General features: G+C 48.8%; 8 protein-coding genes across 8 annotated transcripts; 1 reads left to right on the forward strand and 7 right to left on the reverse strand.

The window, feature by feature from the left end:
• Nucleotides 1-85: 85 nt before the first annotated feature.
• AO090010000091 (uncharacterized protein) lies at nt 86-982 on the reverse strand (the record flags this gene model as incomplete). Its single annotated transcript, XM_001827084.3, has 2 exons — nt 86-845; nt 900-982. 2 exons carry the CDS (start codon nt 980-982, stop codon nt 86-88), a joined length of 843 nt encoding a protein of 280 aa, XP_001827136.3.
• Nucleotides 983-1,950: 968 nt separating this feature from the next.
• Nucleotides 1,951-2,398, reverse strand: AO090010000090 (uncharacterized protein; the record flags this gene model as incomplete). Its single annotated transcript, XM_023233820.1, has 2 exons — nt 1,951-2,222; nt 2,311-2,398. The coding sequence occupies 2 exons, from the start codon at nt 2,396-2,398 to the stop codon at nt 1,951-1,953; spliced, it is 360 nt and encodes a 119-aa protein (XP_023094029.1).
• A 221-nt stretch (nt 2,399-2,619) lies between these two features.
• AO090010000089 (uncharacterized protein) lies at nt 2,620-3,172 on the reverse strand (the record flags this gene model as incomplete). The annotated part of the gene is made up of 3 exons (XM_001827083.3): nt 2,620-2,775; nt 2,827-2,950; nt 3,105-3,172. 3 exons carry the CDS (start codon nt 3,170-3,172, stop codon nt 2,620-2,622), a joined length of 348 nt encoding a protein of 115 aa, XP_001827135.3.
• Nucleotides 3,173-3,756: 584 nt separating this feature from the next.
• On the reverse strand, nt 3,757-4,351 carry AO090010000088 (uncharacterized protein; the record flags this gene model as incomplete). Its single annotated transcript, XM_023233821.1, has 3 exons — nt 3,757-3,801; nt 3,845-3,916; nt 3,974-4,351. 3 exons carry the CDS (start codon nt 4,349-4,351, stop codon nt 3,757-3,759), a joined length of 495 nt encoding a protein of 164 aa, XP_023094028.1.
• A 638-nt stretch (nt 4,352-4,989) lies between these two features.
• Nucleotides 4,990-6,393, reverse strand: AO090010000087 (polysaccharide lyase family 1 protein; the record flags this gene model as incomplete). Its single annotated transcript, XM_001827080.1, has 6 exons — nt 4,990-5,328; nt 5,381-5,614; nt 5,672-5,768; nt 5,819-5,944; nt 5,997-6,140; nt 6,194-6,393. The coding sequence occupies 6 exons, from the start codon at nt 6,391-6,393 to the stop codon at nt 4,990-4,992; spliced, it is 1,140 nt and encodes a 379-aa protein (XP_001827132.1).
• Nucleotides 6,394-6,742: 349 nt separating this feature from the next.
• AO090010000086 (uncharacterized protein) lies at nt 6,743-7,488 on the reverse strand (the record flags this gene model as incomplete). Its single annotated transcript, XM_001827079.1, has 2 exons — nt 6,743-6,842; nt 6,893-7,488. The coding sequence occupies 2 exons, from the start codon at nt 7,486-7,488 to the stop codon at nt 6,743-6,745; spliced, it is 696 nt and encodes a 231-aa protein (XP_001827131.1).
• A 453-nt stretch (nt 7,489-7,941) lies between these two features.
• Nucleotides 7,942-10,726, reverse strand: AO090010000085 (uncharacterized protein; the record flags this gene model as incomplete). Its single annotated transcript, XM_023233823.1, has 3 exons — nt 7,942-7,953; nt 8,280-9,333; nt 10,665-10,726. The coding sequence occupies 3 exons, from the start codon at nt 10,724-10,726 to the stop codon at nt 7,942-7,944; spliced, it is 1,128 nt and encodes a 375-aa protein (XP_023094027.1).
• Nucleotides 10,727-17,786: 7,060 nt separating this feature from the next.
• AO090010000083 (uncharacterized protein) lies at nt 17,787-19,619 on the forward strand (the record flags this gene model as incomplete). The annotated part of the gene is made up of 1 exon (XM_001827077.3): nt 17,787-19,619. One exon carries the CDS (start codon nt 17,787-17,789, stop codon nt 19,617-19,619), a length of 1,833 nt encoding a protein of 610 aa, XP_001827129.3.
• Nucleotides 19,620-20,205: the final 586 nt, after the last annotated feature.

Raw genomic sequence — 20,205 nt, forward strand, 5'->3', positions numbered from 1 at the left:
ACAATTGCGACCGAGAACATAATCCATGCCGTACTGCGTCGTGCGATGGAACTCTGTGTGCCGCTCCATTAACATCCACCCTACATCAGCGAACCACCTCGATCAGGAACATACCTTCCGAAGCAAAAATAATAGGATTATCCCGTCTTGACGGATCGGTCAGGCAGAAGACCTCAGCCAGCGCATCGGAAGTCCCCTGAAATTTGCGCGGGAGGGTTCCTCGGACGCGCTCCTCAACAACCCTACTCGTAATCCCAATGCAGCGCGAGGTGATGAAAGCAGGAAGCTCTTCATCTGTGAGTGCTTGGAGCGCTTCGTGGACACGACGCTGCAAGGCGGGATTGCAGCTTTCTCCGACCTGTTCCGTGACCGTGATCGCTGATGGAGGTAAGTCGACGGCACATCTGACCAGAGCGTTGACGTACTCGAGTGCCTTTAGCGCCTTACGTGTATTCAAGTAGTATGTCAGTAACTCAAGCGACCGCGGGCGCTCTTCAAGCAGGAACTCGCGAAAGCGCGCCAGATATCGGGGGTTGTTCAGGATGGATAACATGTGCTCCGGAGAGAACATGATATCTGCGAGACGCTCCAAACTGTGCAGAGGTGTCTCGCAGGAGTCGTCAAAAGGGACGATCAGGTCATATGAGCAGCCAGCTTCTTGGACGGGATGGAATTGGTCCGACCCATCCCAAGGATTTGGTTCTTGCAGGAGTGGTAGTTCATGGACCATATAATTTCTGCGCAGTGTTTTGATGGAAGCTCGTGGGCTATTAGCTGCTACGTTATCGAGGTTGCGCGCGCCACTTGGGGGACGTGGAAAGGATGTAATGAGCTCTTCGGGAGGACTGTTATGGTGCCGGTCAGTTTTGGCCCAGGAATTGCGTGGACAAAGCGCTTACTTTGACGGGGGATACTCATCCAATGCGACGGTAGAGCTGTATGATCGCAGAGAGTCTGCGTCGAAGCAGGTGTATCTTTCCATGACGCCGGTTTGTTCAGCGCTTGGAACGAACCGTGGAATCCATTCTGTTTTATACCCCGAGGACTCCTATACGCCCTCATGATATGTCCAAAGATCGCTTCTGGACTGTCGCGTTCTGACCCATTTCCAGGTAGCTGAAGGCAACCTTTGCTTTTAAAGTATGAAGCGATCGGCCACAATGAATGAATGTATAGTACGATCGATCGATGCGCTGCAGCTGTCAACCACGAGATCGGGATGCGCAGTTCGCGGATGATGTAATGGTGCAGGAGACGTATCATTTTACCACAACCCCTTCTATACTTAGGTGGGATTCTCTAGGAACTATGAATTGTGGCTTTTGGAATGTGTCTGGACCATGTTTTCGAATAGATGGAAAAGGAATCCGGGATGGATTGCTTTCTGTCCGGTACTTTGTAAACTTCAGTCAACGTGATCAGACGTGAATCTTTTTCAAGTATTGGAAAAGGAGACCTTTCCTCATCACCCATCTGATAGAATGTGTTATAACCAATCACAGGCTATTTGATGCCTTCATTCCCTTCAAATGCCAATATGATATTAATGCCTGAGGTACCAGTTATGTAACGAAAAATAAAAATAAAATAAAAATAAAACATAAACCCTAACTAGATCCAGGTGTAGAGGCCACTACTACTCATGTCAGTTTATATGATGATCAGAGCATATTAAGAGGCACATAATCGTATTATGTCGTACGCTATGTTTCTTGTGTGGTGGAAATCCAGAGAGGATGCAGTCCAACCATTGCACCAGCCATTGCTAGCAAAGAGCGACGATCTATGGAGTAAGTAGTAAGTGTAGCCCTAATCTAGGATCCAAGGAATCGGAAGCATTTCATCGCAATATATACATTGATAAGTAAATAAATAACGCGTTCCGGATATCTTCCTAGTATGCAATAGCCAACCAGCAGTTCAACAAGCATTACCAGGATCAATGACAACTCAGTACCCATCCCGGGGCTTGTTGTCCGCGTCGCGGCCCTGTGCAGCCGACAGAGACTGCACCATAGCATCTCCCATAGCACCCTGGTCGGTGATGACTGATACCATGTCGAAGCCTTGTTCGGCATATTGGCGGGCCTGCTCACCACTTGTGCAGAAGATCGCCGCCTTCTTTCCGGCAGCCTTGGCGGCCTTCAGAATGCGATCAATAGCCGCCGTGTGCTCGTCTCCGCCGCGGACGACGCCGATCTGTTTTGCGAGATCGAAGGGGCCTGGGGAAATATTAGCAGATGTCTTAAGCACCCCATGCTTCACTGGGTTCCTCGTTGTGAGATGAGTCGCAAGCCTTGATAAACCTACCGATCAGAAGCACATCCAATCCCTCCACCTTTGCGATTTCCTCTACGCTGTCCAGACCGGACCTGGACTCAATCTGGACCATGACCATCAAGTTTTGATCGGCGTTGTCATCATACTGAGCTCCGGCCTGGACACCGGGGAAAGCGTGGGGCGCATACAGCGGCCCATAGCCTCTGCAACCGACGGGCGGGTACTTGCAGTATCTCACAATACGGCGGGCATCCTCCTATTAACCCAGGAAGGGTACAAAATTAGCCACTCAGATCACACGTACGCATTGACGCAAATCGCCCCCCGCATCGCCATCGATCACTCAGGAAGAAGTGCATGACTCACCACTGAGTGACACATAGGAGTCAGAATTCCATGAGCGCCAGAATCCAGAGCACGCTTGATCATCCACTCTTCTTGCCAGGGTACGCGGATGATGGGGCTGGCGCCTTCTGCGGCGATCGCTGTTGTGAGCTACATATTCTGGTTAGCTATGTGTGAGAACTGGAATATAACAAAACGTACGTCATAGTAGTCTCTGTCTGTGATCAATCCGTGCTCTGCATCGACGAGGACCCAGCTGAAAGCCTCGACCGGCGAGGCGGTTGCAGCGCGGAGGATGGTTCGGGCGACGGGGGCGCTGGGGACGCTGTATTTTGCAATTGCGAGTTAGTTGGGTGTCAACAAAGTGTTTTTGAGATTTTAGTCAATTCTGGCAACTTTGCAGGCTCTCCCTGACGCTTTGAGGGAGCACGAGCTCGAGGAAATACACGCATGGTGGAATGCGGGGAAGGAGTACGCACGTAAGCCAGAAGCCGTACGCCGTCGATTGGCGTGCGAGGGAGGTACGGAGCGCAACGTTCAAGGCCATGGTGAACTTTTGATCTTTGAGGGTTGAGGAGATTGTAGGAGTGAGGAAGAGATGCAAAGAAGAGTTCCCAGTGAAGTCTCTCGTCCTCGGCAACTCACCCCTCGTCTCGGGGTAAATCCGACCGAGGAAGTGTGGAGAAAAACACCCCCACGATAAGGGCCACCTTAATAGATAGTACGGATACTGACAGGAGGTACTCTTTCCCTTCCCGCTTTCGGCCCGATTTGGCGCCGCTTTTGGCTCACTGAGCGGCCACAAAGCGTGGGATAAGCACAGAACTGTGTGGCCTGAGCGATCCCGGATTGCTTATCTGATACTATTTCATACTGTACGATATGCCTGCCTTCTAATAAAGGGCAGCTGAGTATAAAACGGGTTGTAAGAATGGTGAATGAGAATTATCGTGTAGGTTGAAGCGGATATAGAGCATATGAAAAGTGCCCTCGCTATAATGAAACCCCAAAGCACAGAAACGAAAAGTATGAAACCATCCAAAGACCGTAGAACTCTGGAAACACCATAACCCAGGCACCCTCAGCCCATGATTGATCCATACGTCTGGTCCGTCCTTTTGAACGTATCACCTATAGGGTTTCCCAGGAGCCATTGTGCAAAGGTCTTGAACCCAGCTGCATTCAAGAACGTAAAATCATAGGGCTTAGTACGGCGTACCAACAGCTCCAGGCCATCAAAGTATGCCTCAATAACACGTGGATGCCGTCGATTCAGAGAAAAGAGTAGGACCTGACAACATCATAATCAGCCTTTCTATTGAGGATGCTCAGAAGGAGGTCAGGTTACCGGTGCGACCATCTCACTGACAAACACCTTCTGCTTCAGTTGACCCAACATGATCCGGATGACGGTCAATACTTCCCCGCGAAGCAGATGACTATCATCTACACCAAGGTCGTTGTGCATGATACGTTTAATATGCGGCTTGGAGGCCTTAGCAACATGGAATATCGATAATGTGCCAAACTCAGGCTCAAGCATCCGGTATAGATTAGGAAAATTGTAGTCGCCGATCCTGGAGACACTGTGAGTGAAGGAATATTTGAACAAGGGGTAGTACCGGGGACTTACTGATTGCTTGACCACATTCGTCGGATCTCTGGGAAGTCGATCATCAACTTGCGAACGTATGACTGAAGGTAAATGTAGATTAGTCGCCCGCATTCACTGGACAGAGCTAGTCTGTCGGTGTTGTATTCTCTGTCGACATATTCTTATGTTGGCTCTGGCATGTCTTTGGGGGCAAAAGAAGTGAAAAACTTTGGTGTGAGCGAGTCGTCGGCATCAGGGGTCAGAGGTAGAGCTCGAACTCTGCACTGGTGCAGAACGCTTTGGTCCAAGGTATGTGTATTCGCCTCTTCCAGGGCTTTGATATCCCTTTCCATGAGGGTAAGTTCTTTGCGGAGATTGTACCGATCGCGAGACTCAGTGACTGGCTCCATAGTCACGAGTTATGTATGAAAGACAATTAGAAAAAAAGGTATACCATAACGTTAGGAGATGAGGAGTCAATTTGCAGCCTTGAATGCTCGCGACAGCCCTAAGATATAGCATGAAGGGGTGTGTGGCTAAAGTTCTGGGCTGATGATCTTAGCCGACGGAAATCTCCTGGGGTTGTTGCCCCGTGACGGGTCAGTAAGCCCTCCCACAAAACATGACTATGGAGAGAAGCTAACTATATTTCGGGATACCGTCGGACTAGGTAGAGAACGAGATATGTACACATAGTGACAGAAAGAAGACGATACCGACCAAGAGACAAAATACTCCAAAAGGCCGCTAAGTCTCACATGGCATGATATTCAAAGATTTCCCTGTCCAGCGCTGCTTGGCACCGAGCTCTGCGCATCGGCATACGGCGAAGCCGACGCGATATTCTTGCCCTCAAAGTTCACCAGGAAGGCTGTGTCTGCTTGACTGAAAGTGCCCGAGCTACCAAACCCATTGACCTCGCAGTTCCGACCGAGGTATGTGGCGCAGACGGTGTTGGTGTTCGTGTCGGGCGATGTAAATAGTTGTCCCTCAATCGGCGACTGAACGGGGGTGTCGATGTTCTGGAAGACGTTGCCCTCTGCAAGGACGTAGCCGCCCGCCCCGATCTCGAAGGCATGGCCGGTCGAGTCGTACCAGTAGTTGTTGACCTGATCAGTGTTAGTGCGGGTCCAATACAAGGGAAGGTGAAGGTAGACGAACAGCATGAAGAAGGGTGTTCTCCTGGACCTTGGGACTGCGACCGCTAAAGTGATGGATGTAGTTGCCTTTAAAGGTGATGAGGTCGCTGGAGCCAGCGAAGTAGATGCCCCAGTATGCGTATCCGTCGCACGTGGCGCTGTAGTCCGAAACACCGTTGAAGTAGCTGTTAGACACGGTCACGCGATTGTCGGCGTCGTTTCCAAGGACGAGATGCTGACGGCCAATACGGGCAGTCTGGGAGGAGGATCAGTATAAGGCTCCGCGGTGTTCAGCTGGGGATAAAATACGGACCGTAACGTGGTCAATCCAGACCATATCCGCATCGTTAAGGGTAATGGCATCGCCTCCCCACACGTACTTGGGGTTTAGATCTGTGATGGCAATGTTTCTGGATTATATTAGAGGTGCATACACCAGTAGACAAGGGACTGTAAGTACTGGATGATGATGTTGCTTGCACCGCTAACAATTCGAAGGCCTTTGCCTTTGATGACACCACTGGAGCCCGAACCGAGAATAGTCTTGTCGGAGGCGACCGTTATTCCGAGTATACCGGCATTGTCGCTGTCGCCACTTAAGCAGAGATACTCATCATCTGTCTAATGTCAATACTTACTATGTGACGGACACCGAAGGGGCATCCGGTTGATAGTTGGTGCACCAGTCATTCTGGTTGATGGCAAGTTGACAGGCCGCAGCAGTTCCCCACGGTGCACACCCAGTGGCCGTAGTGGTACCCTCGGTGCCAGTAAAATCAAACCTAGTATTGTTATTAGGATCAGGGGTTTGGTATTTCCACAATACAATACTCACGTGCGGTCCAGGACAATGACGCGAGGAGACGAATCACCCAGGTAGGACACTAGCTCATCTGTAGTGGTAGGATACACGGCAGCAGCAGAGCCACCGCCAGTCACACCTTTGGCGAAACCCTCTGCAGCACCAGAGACGCTGACTGCGCTTACAACGGGTAAAAGTCCCGCGGCGACACCGGATAGCAAAGCAAACTTCATGTTGAGCGTAGTTGGAGCTGATACTCTGATCGAGCAGGAGACCGGACGATCGCCTGCTGATATTTATCCATTTACGGCATTCATCGACAAGCCTTGTCGGGCAGTGTATGAACCATGGGGGGAGGTGTACTAGGTGATTATTGGTGGATTCTCTGAAGAATTGAAATTAGGGTTAAGGTAGACGTTCCTGTTTTCCGCAAATCTGCCGGCGTCCGACTCTCGGCAACTTGCTGGAAATGTTGCGCCGATTGGAGGATTTGCATATAACCAGGTATTCTGAAACATTTTTAGTTTCTCCGAGATGATACAGGGTTGAATACATGATTCTTGGCATGTTGGGAGAATCGATCTAAATATCCATTCGCATCAGCGTCCCTACCCATGGCGCCTTATTCGCTCTTGGCAGGCTAAAGTCTCCGACTACCTGGAAGCCTTGGTTCTCATAGTAACTGGTTTCAAATGAGCAATTGATGGTAGCTACAGCAGTAGATGCACTCACTGAACCAGCTTCTTATCATTCCCAGCCCAACCATCCAAGCAAAAAGCCTTCTTCTGCTTCTTGCGGCCATAGTCTCGAATCCCCTGGATCAAAGCACTTCCTGCTCCACGGCGCAATGAACCAACCCGACAATCCGTAACCATGACTTCGAGGTAGATGTTGTTCTCCCGTTCAGCCTCCGGTATCTGCAGATGCTTCTGCGACTCAATATAGCCCGGGATCCAGTTTTCCCGCACGAACGCAAAGCCAACAGAGAGATATCTTCGACGGTCGGACGAGACTCGATAATGCGCCAGCGGACGATCGAAATACTCTGGACCGTCTGCGTTGCACTCTTTCTCGACGATGAAGATACGTAAAACGCCATTCTTATTTTGGTCGCCCTGGAAGGCAGAACTCTTTGAAAAATCCTCTATCTGCTGTACAGTCTCATCGACCCAGCCTTCGCGGTGCGAAAAGGGTATTGTCCCCCACTGCTCATGACTTCCGATCGAGGTTAAGTACGGGATGACTGCGTCAAAGGCTGCGACAACGAACTGGTCGTCACCTTCCACGGCCCCAGCGTCTCGGATTCGGAATTTTGGAGAGGTAGTCATTTAAAATTCTGCTGAAGGGGGGTCAGAGACTGTTTGGCTAGTACGGATGGGTATTGAGATTGGGAGCTTGAAAGAAGGAAGAATGGTCGGTGGAGGGGAAACAAAGAGGCGTACCGGCAGAGTTCTTGCGGTCGCGAATTTAATCCCTGCTGGTAGCACAACCTTCATTTTATGCTACATTCTTCTACCCACACACATCACTGTGGACAGACCATGGACTACCATACTGAGCTGGATGCAATGTAACGCTGACCACAATTATCCCACGCATGACGACTGTGATCAGCATATTCTTTCCGGTCAGTGGCCATCTGTTATAGGTTGTCTTCAGCTCGAGAATGCAGCAGATTGCGTGCCCATTCCTTATGCGGAGGCCGTAGGATTAAGACTAAAGGTATACCTACAACGGCATCTAGAGAATTATCCTTGTAGCAAGGTCGCATATGTACAAAGTCACTCGGGTTCCTAGAAATCGATATGAGCCTCGTTACAAAGACTAGGAATTGCGATCTGAACTGCCATGACTGATGGTATAGAAGACGTGAGCTCTCAATGACTGTTCAAATTACAAACATTGCTCTTTGCTTCTCTCAGCCTCTGCCAATAAATATTATACAAATTTAAGTTAAGGCCGTAGCTGACCATTGCTTAGTCTCCCCTGACCCCTTGCCAAATGCCGGTAGTCCCAAGAGTCCCCATTCAGCTATACCAGCCATTGTTTGTCCATTTGACCTACACCCATTAGTACAGACAACACCCAGTAAGGCCAGGGAATGGAACTAGAAACTCACATAAGAAGCATCAAGCTTCTTCAAATCGCCCACACCAAGATTACCAGCATCAATGGCAATCTCATGCTTAAGAAGTTGAATCGCATGTTTAACTCCCTCGACACCGTACGTGTTCGCAAACATAAACGGACGACCGAGACCGACAGCCGTAACACCCAGTGCAAGTAGTTTCAGAACGTCCGCGCCATACCGAATACCACCATCTGCATAGATTTCGATCTGCTCGAAGAGCTCCGGGGCCTCCTCGTGAATCTCAAGAGCAATTTCAAGAGGCGATGGGGTACCGTCGAGCTGACGTCCACCGTGGTTAGAAAGAATAACGGCCGGGGCGCCGTGTGCAACGGCCAGCTTAACATCCTCGACGGACTGAATGCCCTTCAGGACGACAGGCAATGAAGTCATGTTCTGGAGCTTCTTGTAGTAATCCCAGGTAATGTAGGTGTATGAGCTGTCTGCTGACCCGACGCCGTAGCGAGCGGCGCGATGACGGTTTCCGTCTGCTGCGGAGTCGACGGTGAAGACGATCGCCTTGCTACCCAGCTTTTCCACCTTCTCGAAGAGCTGTTTCGTCTCGGTGTCATTTTCAGTGAGATACACTTGCTGGAAAATAGTCTGGGAGCCATTGGATGGCTTAGCAGCGGCGATCTCTTCGACGGAGAGCGATGCATAGAGCGATGGGATATACAGGATATCCTCTTCATAGGCAGCTTTGACGAAGTTCTTCTCGGCTTCGGGATGGGCCAGACCTCCACGAGCACAGGGGCTAATATAGAAAGGGGCGGAGAAGTTGTGGCCCAGGATGGTTGTAGGAAGGGTGGATTCAATGTTGGTGACGTCGACCAGCATGCGTGGCTTGAAGCGGAATCGGCCGTAGGCCTCCAAGTTGTTCCTGTAAGACCATTCTCCGGCCGCGCCGTTACGGTAGTATGTGTATGAGGAAGCGTTCATGTAGCGCCTGGCGGCCCATTCGAAATCAGGAAGGCCGACGATGCGTTCTAGGTCTGGAAGGGTGCCCGCCGGGGTGTCGCCGAGGACATCCTCGATGCTGGTCAATCTTCAGTCAGCTTGTGTAGCATCAAAATACTTTGCCTTTCATACCCAGTATCCGGCTCATTGAGGAAAGGTCTAGTTGCAAGAGCTGTGGGAAGGAATGGGAGGAGAAACAACGTGGAACGCATTGTTAAAGAGTGACTGAGTTGAATCTGTAAAGAACGTTAAAGTGGGAGTCCAGCCTTTGTACTACGACCTACCCGGCGAAGACGTCCATTATAAGCACTACACCATCGCCACTACCTGGACCGGGCTCCGGGTCGGTATATCATCGGCACTCAGTTAGACGTCACCAGGTGCATTCCCGACCACATGGCACCGAGTTTCACTTCTTGGCATGGCACGGGGTCGTGACACGAGCCCTGACTTAAATGGCACAGGGTGATCATGGAACCCGAATCAAGCATGCCAATGCTGCTTGCTAATCATGACCAATCCAGTATATGGTGGCGGAATACGTCCGCGACAGTGTGATTAGAGTGAAGGATCAAAGCTCTACGAGAGCTCTTACCTGAAAACGTTAGGCTAAGAGAACCATAATCTGACTTAGCGGGTACAGCTTAATATATTTTGCATAAATTGAACCAAAGATCAACCACATCCATGGTGTATAGTTTGCTATCATATCAGTCCAGTCCTCGATGAGACGGTGGCCGATCTTCAATTTTGGAACGCCAAGATCCTTAGTATGTCCCTGGAAGGATCTGATAAAACCCCAGATCAAGCTCATTGGACCCTAAGGAGCGGGATCCTTTCTCCATCGGACTCCGTTGTTCTACCCCGTGAGACAACATGAGGCCAGAACATTTACGACGCAATCGATCAAGCCTTGGCATCCCAAGCGTCTTTGCTGCACAGCCTCCTTCGATTACCGAGAGTCTTCATGCTCGGTAAATTGAGCATATCCTTATCTAAGCTTATGGCCAAAGAATATTGCAGGCACTGTTTCATAACTGCCGTAGTATCGCACTATCCCAGTATTGAAACCGTGCAACTCGGCGTTATGAAGCATCCGTCGACGGTAAACGTGTCAGGCCGGTTTCTGTTAAACAGATTGTCTTCAAAAGCCAAGACATGTTAATTTCCGCGGTGAAACTAACCCGGTCAATTGTCGCATCCGTGGGTTTGAGATTGAATAGGCCAATGATAACCTCGACTCTAGAGATAGTCTCATCCAAGATCCACATGGAATATGCCGCCCGAAGGCCGTTGTGCCTTCGGATAAATTTATTCCACTGGAGCCAGCGTAAGAAAATGTTGGTCTCCGAGCTTGACCAATTTCTAGGGGTTAGTTATTTGCGTTTCCAGAGTCAACAAGAACAAGCTCATGCTCACGTCCTTACATGATACTCAAATATGATACGAAAAGAAAACGCAACGCCTACCGACATGTCCATCTCGGTGGTTGTTTCCCTTTCTTGCTATAAGACTGATGCTCTCCGGTCAGATAAGGAATAGTGACCGGAAACAAGTTCCGGTCGCTAGCTATACATTTCATGTTCATTCGAGTAAGCAAATAAGATGGGATACCGGGGGCTTTCCCCATATTATCTCCGCCATCTAAGTCAGCGATCCATGACAGTGTCTCAACCAGCTTTTAACCAATCTCCAAGCGCAACAATCGTAGCGGCCCTCCTATAACCTTCGGGATAAATACTTCATGCATCCCAAGTGGCGCTATACAAGGCCCGACTCAGGCCCAACCGTCTCTTGACCGAGTCGGCTCCATTTCTTGTGATTAAGCTTTGGAATCAGCCTGATACTGGAGACAAAACGATCGATTTTCTCGTCATACTACCAACTCAAAACGTCGCCTGGTCTCTTACACCCGGAATTCTTTCCCGAGGCGATAAAATGTCATGAAACCATAGTATAACTCCGGTTCAGGCAATAGGAGTAGCTGTAACATGATCTGAATTGAATCATGTGTTGTCTGATTCACGCACCCTCCCGAGCACTGGAGAATGTAGGGGCGAGGCCTTATGATTACGGATCTCTTCGCTTCAGAACCGAACACGGGCCGTGGAATGTAAGCCATTTCGGCTCTCCCGCCACGCCCGACTATCATGAAGAATCCATTGTCGTTTCATTATGATGCGCAAGGGTGTTAATATTAGAGCTGTGGTACAGAACGGGAGAGTGTCCATGGGTTGCCACATGCCAGGATCACTTCATCACATCACGGGCTGGTACTCAAGATAACAGCAAGGTCTGTAAGGTTCAATTCGGTCGGAAAGGATAACAGCATCATCATCAGAGTGCAAATGTTTCTTGCGCGAGGTCTGCATATGCTTTAGAATGGGTAGTCTTCAGTGCGCTACGAATGCAGGTAGCACTTAGATGACAAGGCTGTGGTGGGCCCCTCGATTCAGCGACCAACGCCTATCACCAGTATGCTATGCTCAAGCAAATTATCCTCGATTGAAGTCGAAGTAAGCCAAAACGTCTGGCTCCCAGGCGTGTGCTTTTCAATCTCATCGACACAAGCGAGATTGCTGGATACAGCCCGGGTAATGATGGTAAACTGAGCATGCATCGAGACGGTACAAGACTGAAGTAGCGAGATTCGAGGTAGTACTCAATGTCCTAAACTATTTCATTCAACATGAATACGAATGACATATGAGAATAGACGGTGAAAAAGTGGCATGTTTATCCAATCGAAAGAATCTGGCGCAAAAGAAACTTAGTATTAATAACCATAGAACGTGTTGTCAACCAGACGTGGCTAAACATAGAAGGAAACGTTTGACACAAACAATGTATCCTCTGCTAGACAGTTATAGCTCACGATAGCTATCCCCGCATAGGCATAATGGCACCGGCCCCCAGGACCTATCGATTTGTGTGTTGTATACATTGACACAGCAACCTGCTCCTTACTCCACGCTACAAGCCAATGATCCAGCAGAGCTCCTCAATTCAATATGATCAAAGGCCAGTACATAAGCGTGACACCTTTGTTGACAAATAGTGTTTCTACAAGAGCGTAAAAAGCTCAGATAACCAATGCTCGTTGGAAGTATGAGGGTCTTCCGTATAGGGAATACTGCTCCAGCTCATAACGTCCTGCTTGCTACCATGTCGCACTATTTTGCTGTGCAGCGACGATTTGGTGCCAATATCACTTTATATGATCAGCCATGATTCGGATAGGGCTACTTCATGGCTTGAACGATGCAGCTCACTTGCTAGTGCTGACTAAAATGACAAAAAGAGCAAATGCCAAGGTCATGGGGATCTCCGTCTCCAACCTTGTCCAACGCGAATTCTCACTGCCGAGTATATGCGGAGAGCGCTACTCATGCAATACTTCAGAGAGGTGTTCGTCTCCAAGATCGAATGGATTAAATTCGGAAGCGAAGCAGCCCATGATATTCTGTGCGTGAGAACCTGAACTGAAACTTGCGTAACTAGCTCTTGTACGATGAGCTCTATGGTCATTTCTTATTAGGTGGAAGAGAATGCCGTCCCCATGGTCTAGGCTAACCCTTGATGCGCATCGGGATTGACAAACCGAAGACCGAATACGTTAGTGTCAGTTGGGTAGCAGCTAGCCAAGAGGTATGGCTGGATGTACGAACTCAATTTGAGAGATCAGACGAGGGCAAGGTCCTGTGAATGGACAGTATCGGGCGTGAAGCTGGCCTGATAGAACTTAGTATAGTGATAGATGTAATTCCCCATGCATATTGCAGTAATGCGTTACCTATACCGCATATTCCGTTTGACAATATATTCATCAACCAACGTGGCTATATAAACCCTGGGTATGGCCACGACTTATATTCTCATTTTCAATTCTACCCCAACCAATTTTGGTATAACCTCATCGCCATCTTCCTACCCACATATCGCTAAAAGCCTATCATACATAATGCGATCCATAATCACCGTCCCTCGCCGCCCTGTTCGGCCTCGCGTTTGCCTGCACCTGGCACGCGCGCATGTGGCATTAACAGTGAGTTCAATTCTCTAGTGAAGCAGAACAGGCTAACTAGTATCACTATTTATCAATTTCGCGATCACTTACTGCCATGAATATTACACATCGGCAATACTGGCAAAGACCACATCATGTATTGCGACAATGGCCTTCCACGTCCAGGTACCGAGTGTGGCAGGAACTTATTGCGGCTACTAAAATAACGAACCAAAATGCTTCCATTTTTAGGGTTGTCTTTCATACGGTGCTACTTTGGGAGATCACAAACTGAGCCCATGTATCGGTGGGCAGGGGTATGAAGACAGAGGGGGTTGCTTTGGCTGTGATATGGGATTAAGCAAGAATAGCTACTCTTTGATTGGAAGGGAAGGCCAATGGCTCATGTACTGCCATTCGTGCTGACTTGCGTGCGACTGAGTGGGTTGATAAGATACCCTGCAAATTATAACTCTTATGATCTTCATCGTGTGTAGATAACAATCCAAGTTGCCCGTCTACTCAAGTCAGATGTAAACCAAAGTGTACCCAAATGGCGCTCCCCCGCAGGGCTTTAGGCCGCTTGCTGGACACACTGGTTCAAGCCATCGGTTACTTAAGTGCTCTAGAGCAGGACTGACTATGCGCTCTTCGAATGGTATTATCTTTCCAGGAGAATGTTTTACAATGGTAGGTAAGATATACGATCCGGACGCCGGACAGAAACCAGGGCCCGGAGGAAGAGAGAAAGAGTCCACGGTCCCGGGGAAACTAAGAGCAAAGAACTGATGGATGTTTGGCTTCTTACCTATCGGCCTCTAATTCCAGCTCATATTAGCCTAAGATGGTCGAGCCTTACCGGGATGTACTCGCTTCCTTCCCTCGCGCGATATGAAGGGGACGGGAACAAATACTTCTTTTATGCCAGCGGTGCACCAGCATCAGTTGCTGTAAGTGAATCTGGTGTCAGTCCCGTTAAACTGTTAGCCCCGAGGGCTGCGCATGGCGTCTTGAAATCGCGCGCATACAGCATGAGATACAAAGGCCCGGGGCATTGCCGCGTACATCTGTGACCACACCGTCTACTAATTTTTGCCCCGTCTAATCGTGGATGAGAGAGGCGGTCTTGGAAGTTATCTTCATGTTAGGCATGCTTTTGGCCATCGATCCCGAGCTGATTGGTAATTTTTAAGCCATGATTAATGTGACGGGGAAGATGTACGCGCAAGGTGTTGTATGGGAGGGACAGAATGCAATTTCGACATGTCATCGCGAACTGAGCTGTCGACATCGAGGAGGACTTAGCTACTAGTATTGTCGTGAATGCCGATCAATCGGTGGCCGCGCATTGGGACGGTAGAGGGTCCCGATTGTGTGGTACTTGTGAATGCTTCTTCGTTGCCATGTTCTCGACATCCCTATAAAAGTGGAGACTCATTGACGCGACGCGACATGTCACATCGAAAAATAAACAATCACTATGTGCTCTGGCAGCTGAGTCCGAGCGACAAGACATTCCTAGATCGCTGAGAAAAACCTGCTCTTCAAGCATCTGCGGCACCACATTTCACCTACCAGTTTTTACCGGTACTCCGTGGGTCCCGTAAGCCCTTCAAAAGGAACAACCTAATAACCATAACAATGTTCAAACTCATTTGTCCCAATCACTACCGGTAATAAGGTCCTTCAGTGGCAGAATAGTGACCACGCCCGTTATCGATAAGCAAGATATTCTGAGGTCCTTCTCATAATCTGATTCCCCTTATTCCACTCCGTCAAGGGATACTATGTCCCTTCGCGAGTCAGGTAACTTTCCACCCACGCCCATTTCCTTGTGGCGTGCTGTCAAAAGAGCTGAAGGCCCCACGTGCTTAGGAAACACAGCGTCTGGTTTGTTGGGGCTGTTTCATCCGGATGCTCGCAGCAATTTGTCGCAGTGCACGGAGCAAGGGATACACATTGGGAATTGGAATGTTCCGATGTTTTGGACCACTAATGTGCATAACAAGGTAATGGAATTCTTGTTTGTAATAGTTATGCCGAGGAAAGAGAGGATCAACAGCTGCTGAAGTCTACGCTTGGGTAATTGTCAAATTGATGTTGAGTTCGTATTGTTAGTATAGGGATGGATCACAACAAACACCACAACAAACGAAACAACAGTAAAAAAGTAACAAAATAACGAGATGCTAGAAGCAAATATGAAAAGTAAGGAATAGCTTATGAGTATCAATGTCTGTACGTAGTTCTAGAACATCCATTGTCTATGGTCCAGTTCATTAGTAGTTGTGAGAACACTAGTTGTCACAATATATATATTTTCATCCATTGCACTAAACAGCCCACCTGTTAGACCAATATATTTTAGTCTGACATGGAATTGTCACACATTACTACTACGAATATCAATAAATCAAGAACGCAGATCAAACGCTCTAAATATATAAATTAATTTATTATACCCCGTACAATTAATTATCATGGAAAGTCTTATTGCTGTAGAGACGGCAGTTATTCGGAAGCACCGATCGCCAGCGAAGACGGTGCATCATTACTTAGTTCGGATGTGAACAACTGCTTGCTGGACAAAGTCAATTGTAGTCGAGGTGTCAGAGATTAAATGATCATATCCCAAGTACATGGATCAGAAGTACCAGAATCTATATTGCGCAGACGTCAGTGGCTTTGACTGACATTGTCATGATATGACCCTCTTGAAGCGGCGTGGCTTGCTCCGGGCGCCAAAACATTTTGAAGCTTGCAATAAATTGAAATAGGAAGGAAAGTAAACAAGCCATTTCAATTCATACTAAATGTATTACTACTGGCCGAAGATGAATTAGGTGGCGCTGCTTATTCTCTCCTATTAAATTTCATTGATGTGAAGCTGATTGAGATCCTATCTTAAAGCTAGATACAACAGTCCATTCGATCGCAGTGGGGTGGGCCAGGTCAAGCACAAACAAGCATTTTCCAAAGAAGAATAAAACAAATAGATAAATTAGCGAAAGCCGAAAAAAACTACAAAAAGCCAATTACGAAAACCAGGGGCAAAAGGTATACAGAAGAAGTTGTACTTGCTAAGTAACGACCGAAGCGGGTGCTTCCCGGGCTACCGCTTATACCTTCGGAAATGCAGTTTATGGCGAATGCGCACCCCGCCAGCCATGTCATAGTAGTACACAATCGTAGAAAGTAGTAGGTTTGTAGTATGCTCTCGATGTGTAGCCCCTTGATATCGCCTTTCTAAAGGAGTGACATTTTTGTCCAGGCTCCACTCTAGGGTCAAGGCGTCGCTTAGCACGTCTCTAATGTTCTTGTCAAATAGCTCGCTATTGCGCCACTTGTATAGGATCAGCATCGATCTTTCATTATGCTGGCCGCTAAACTATCCCCAAGTAGATTTAACAGGGTTTACTACACCTCTTGTATGTAGTAATAAATGGTAACGATTGGCATACCCGTGGGCATTCCTGAGGCGAGGAAGCGTATCCGCTTTGGTACCAGCGGGACATTCCATACCTGTGAGCGCCAGGAGAAAAATCATAATACTAAAAATTATTTACGCATAATTACGTTCCCACAGCCATCATCGACAAATGTCATGCTTGTTGGAGCGTTTTGAAGATGTAGTGTGATATTTAAAATCACAGTGATGTGTATGAGTGTGATGTGGGAGCCTGGGAGACGGATATTCGGCCGGTGATAAAAAGTCGGTTCCGACAATGCACCAGCGACAATGGAAACCTCAACACAACAACCAAAAAAGGAAAGACAGTTATTTCCTACCCCTTGAGGATTTCATCGCAAGTTCTTGGGTGGACCCAATCAGCTTGTTGTTTTTTTCCATGGCGGTGGTGGGTCGTCGGAACTGGAATGCAGCCCTAACCTGAATCTAGATGGTCAGATTCCTCGGATAAATGAACCGCTCTCCATAAACAAAAACATATACACAACAGAGTCGTGCACAGATGACCGCGGAAATGTGGTTATAGAGTAATGAATATAGCTGAATGAGGATAAAGTACGCAATCCAATGCGTGTTCGAGCTCAGGGAGTGCCGTCGGGGGTGCAGACGCCATGTGGAAAGAAGGGAAAGCAGAACCGGCGATATTCGAATATTCCATGTTGAATAGAGCATAGCTAAAGGTAAACATAGTAAGTATGGTTTTCGAGACAAGGGGCAAGGAAATATGGACTATCAACCCCCTCGCCCTCGTGGTTGATGTCCACCGATCTGTTCGTACTCCGTATATCCAAATGAATGCCTGTAGCGAAGCTGGATTCTTGAGCTGTCTTGCATTCTCGGATCTGCATCCCAATTTTCGAGAGCAAGTCAGAGCATGGTACAAACAACCAAATACGGCAAGAAGCATTCCATATTAACTTCAGCTAAATACTGGAAATTGAATCAGCCAACCTGATCTATTTGTACAAAGCCACGAAACGCCCGGCGTTCTCTTTGTTTCTGTTCTCACCCCCAATTGAGTATAACTAATGCCACTTTGGTGTATGTCACAGAAGTCCTTGTCGCTATGCAAGCTGTAGAGGGGTCATTCGATAGCAGCCCGGTCGAGGCTGCTCGTTGGTACCAGCCACTGGCCAGCCGGGTCGTACAAAGATGGGGTGCTCCAAGTGCGGCACCCGTTGCAAACAACGGTCAAAATCAGAATGGGCAATACACAGGGACCGGTGCCCAGGGCTCCTGGGGCCAGACCTCCTGGGGCCAGAGGTTGGGTGTGGCGCAAGCCCCTGGCCAGGGCGTGGCTGCACAAGTACCGGGTGCCAGTACTGCGCTTCAGCAAGGTTCAACAGAAGACAACGGTCAATACACGTGGAAGCCCGCCGGGCAGGCATCTCAACTGCAGACACCTCAACTGCAGACACCTCAACTGCAGACAAACACGCAAAGTGCAGCGACGAGCACTCTCAGCCAATGGACGCCGACCAGTCCGACGACGAGTACTACCAGTCAGGCGACGAGCACTACCAGTCAGGCGACAACCACTTCGAGTGACACGACGACCACCCACAGTCAATCCACCAGTACCAGCACTCAACCCACAACACTGCAGACTCGCGTCAGTCACAAGGCGACCGCCACGGCAACTGATACCGCCCCGATGAGCACCGGAACAGGCCATCAGGCACCTAAAAAGCTGGACAACAGCGCATGGGCTGCTGTTGCGGTTTGCGCTGTGGTCGGACTCATAGCTGGCTTGGTCCTACTTTCATTATACCGAAAGCGGCAACGAGCCAAGGCAGTAGCCAGGGCCAAAGAGCGCATGAGAAGAGATGAGGAACCGAAGTCTGCACATTTGGAAAGAAACAGTGGCCTTAATACCCTGCCACACCTATTTTTAGCAAGCAAAACAGCATTATTTAGCGTGGTTTCCTTACGGTCGACTAATGAGAAGGACGAGGTGTGCAGCAATCGCAGTCCAGAGGAGAGGCAAATAGCATCTATTCACCCTGCTCTACATGGGAAGTCTCAAGACGTCGCGACGAAGGATGACAAGACACCAGCAAAGAGTCATACTGATGGTTCGAGCATTTCCGACGCCAGTACAGTCGCGGGCACACCCTCTCGTCATCCAACATTCCGGCAGCCTACTGAACTGAACTACGATGGCTGCAGTTCATCGGACGACAGCTCAGACGATGAAGCAAACGATCACCGTCCTGGACTTTATAGGCGGTTCACAGAGCGCGTCGCGAGCATTCGGCCAACCCGTTCAAAACAACAGCCCAAACGAGGCCACCGTCACTGCAATAGCGCCCCTAACGAGATAATTATCGATGGAATTACCGCACATCATCGCGACCTGAAACAGTCCAATGACAGCCGCACGCATTTCCGCCGCAGTACTTATAGTGAACATAGTACACCCTGTCACTCCCCTGGAATTCAGCAGTCCAATAAGAGCAACAGTGAACCTCGCAGCACGTCGGACGATGATAGCGATCATGCCACAGAGAGCCCCAATATCTCCCGCAGTACTTCCGGTGACGATGGTGACCATAATAACGGATTCCAGCGCCCGCCGCTCAAGACGAGGGGATCCTTCAAGGATCGTGTCACCGGGCTCGCCAAACTGCCCAGGATTGGCAGTAGAAACTCGCTCTATAAAGGATCCTCGGCTGAAGAGAAAGATAAGAAGCTGTCAACGATTCCAGATGACGAAGACAACAGGATTGTCGCCTCCTATGCACCTGCCACATTCAAGACATACAGCGTCGAGATGGAGCACTCTCCTGCCAATGATACTCAGATTAAGCTGGGTCTAGGTCAGTATGTAACGATATTCCAGGTCTATGACCACGGTTGGGTATGTGATCCCATTTTCTCATTTCCCCTAGTTTCGTGAGCTAATGCCTCTACCAAAGGTACACTGTCTCAACCGCGAGACTGGCCAAGATGGATTGGCGCCCCGAGCCTGCCTTTCGATATGGCCGACAAGCAGAGCCCCGAGCCCCAGAAATGTAAGCGAGGTGACGTTGTACCCGCCGCTGAAGAACGTCTCGACAACATCGCTCAGCTCCTCGCGACCCATGTCGCCCCTCACTCGTTTTTATAGCCAGCGCTGTCCTTCCTCACCAGCACTCCATCAAAGTGGATAGGCTATGTATGCACTTACGATACCCATCATGGTCTGCATCTTTCCAGTACTCTAATCAGCATTCTTTCCGGCAGAGCTGGAATGGTGCTTGTCACTCGCTTATAACATCTTTTCTTTAATTCTGTATAGTCATACTTTCCCTTGTTCTCGGCAAGTATTTCACCGGGCTACTCAATTTTACTTTGTAATATTAAGATTGTTGTCAGATAAGGCACATCTTGTGTGAATTGTGGAACTGATATCTTGGTCGTCTCCGTTTGCTTTACGTAGCATTTTCACTGGTCATTGTCCTGGTGTATCCATTCAACCCACACTCCATTCTCTCCCTCCTTTG

The sequence above is a fragment of the Aspergillus oryzae genome, chromosome 8 (assembly GCF_000184455.2).
Source record: "Aspergillus oryzae RIB40 DNA, chromosome 8".
Classification (NCBI taxonomy): Eukaryota; Fungi; Ascomycota; class Eurotiomycetes; order Eurotiales; family Aspergillaceae; genus Aspergillus; species Aspergillus oryzae.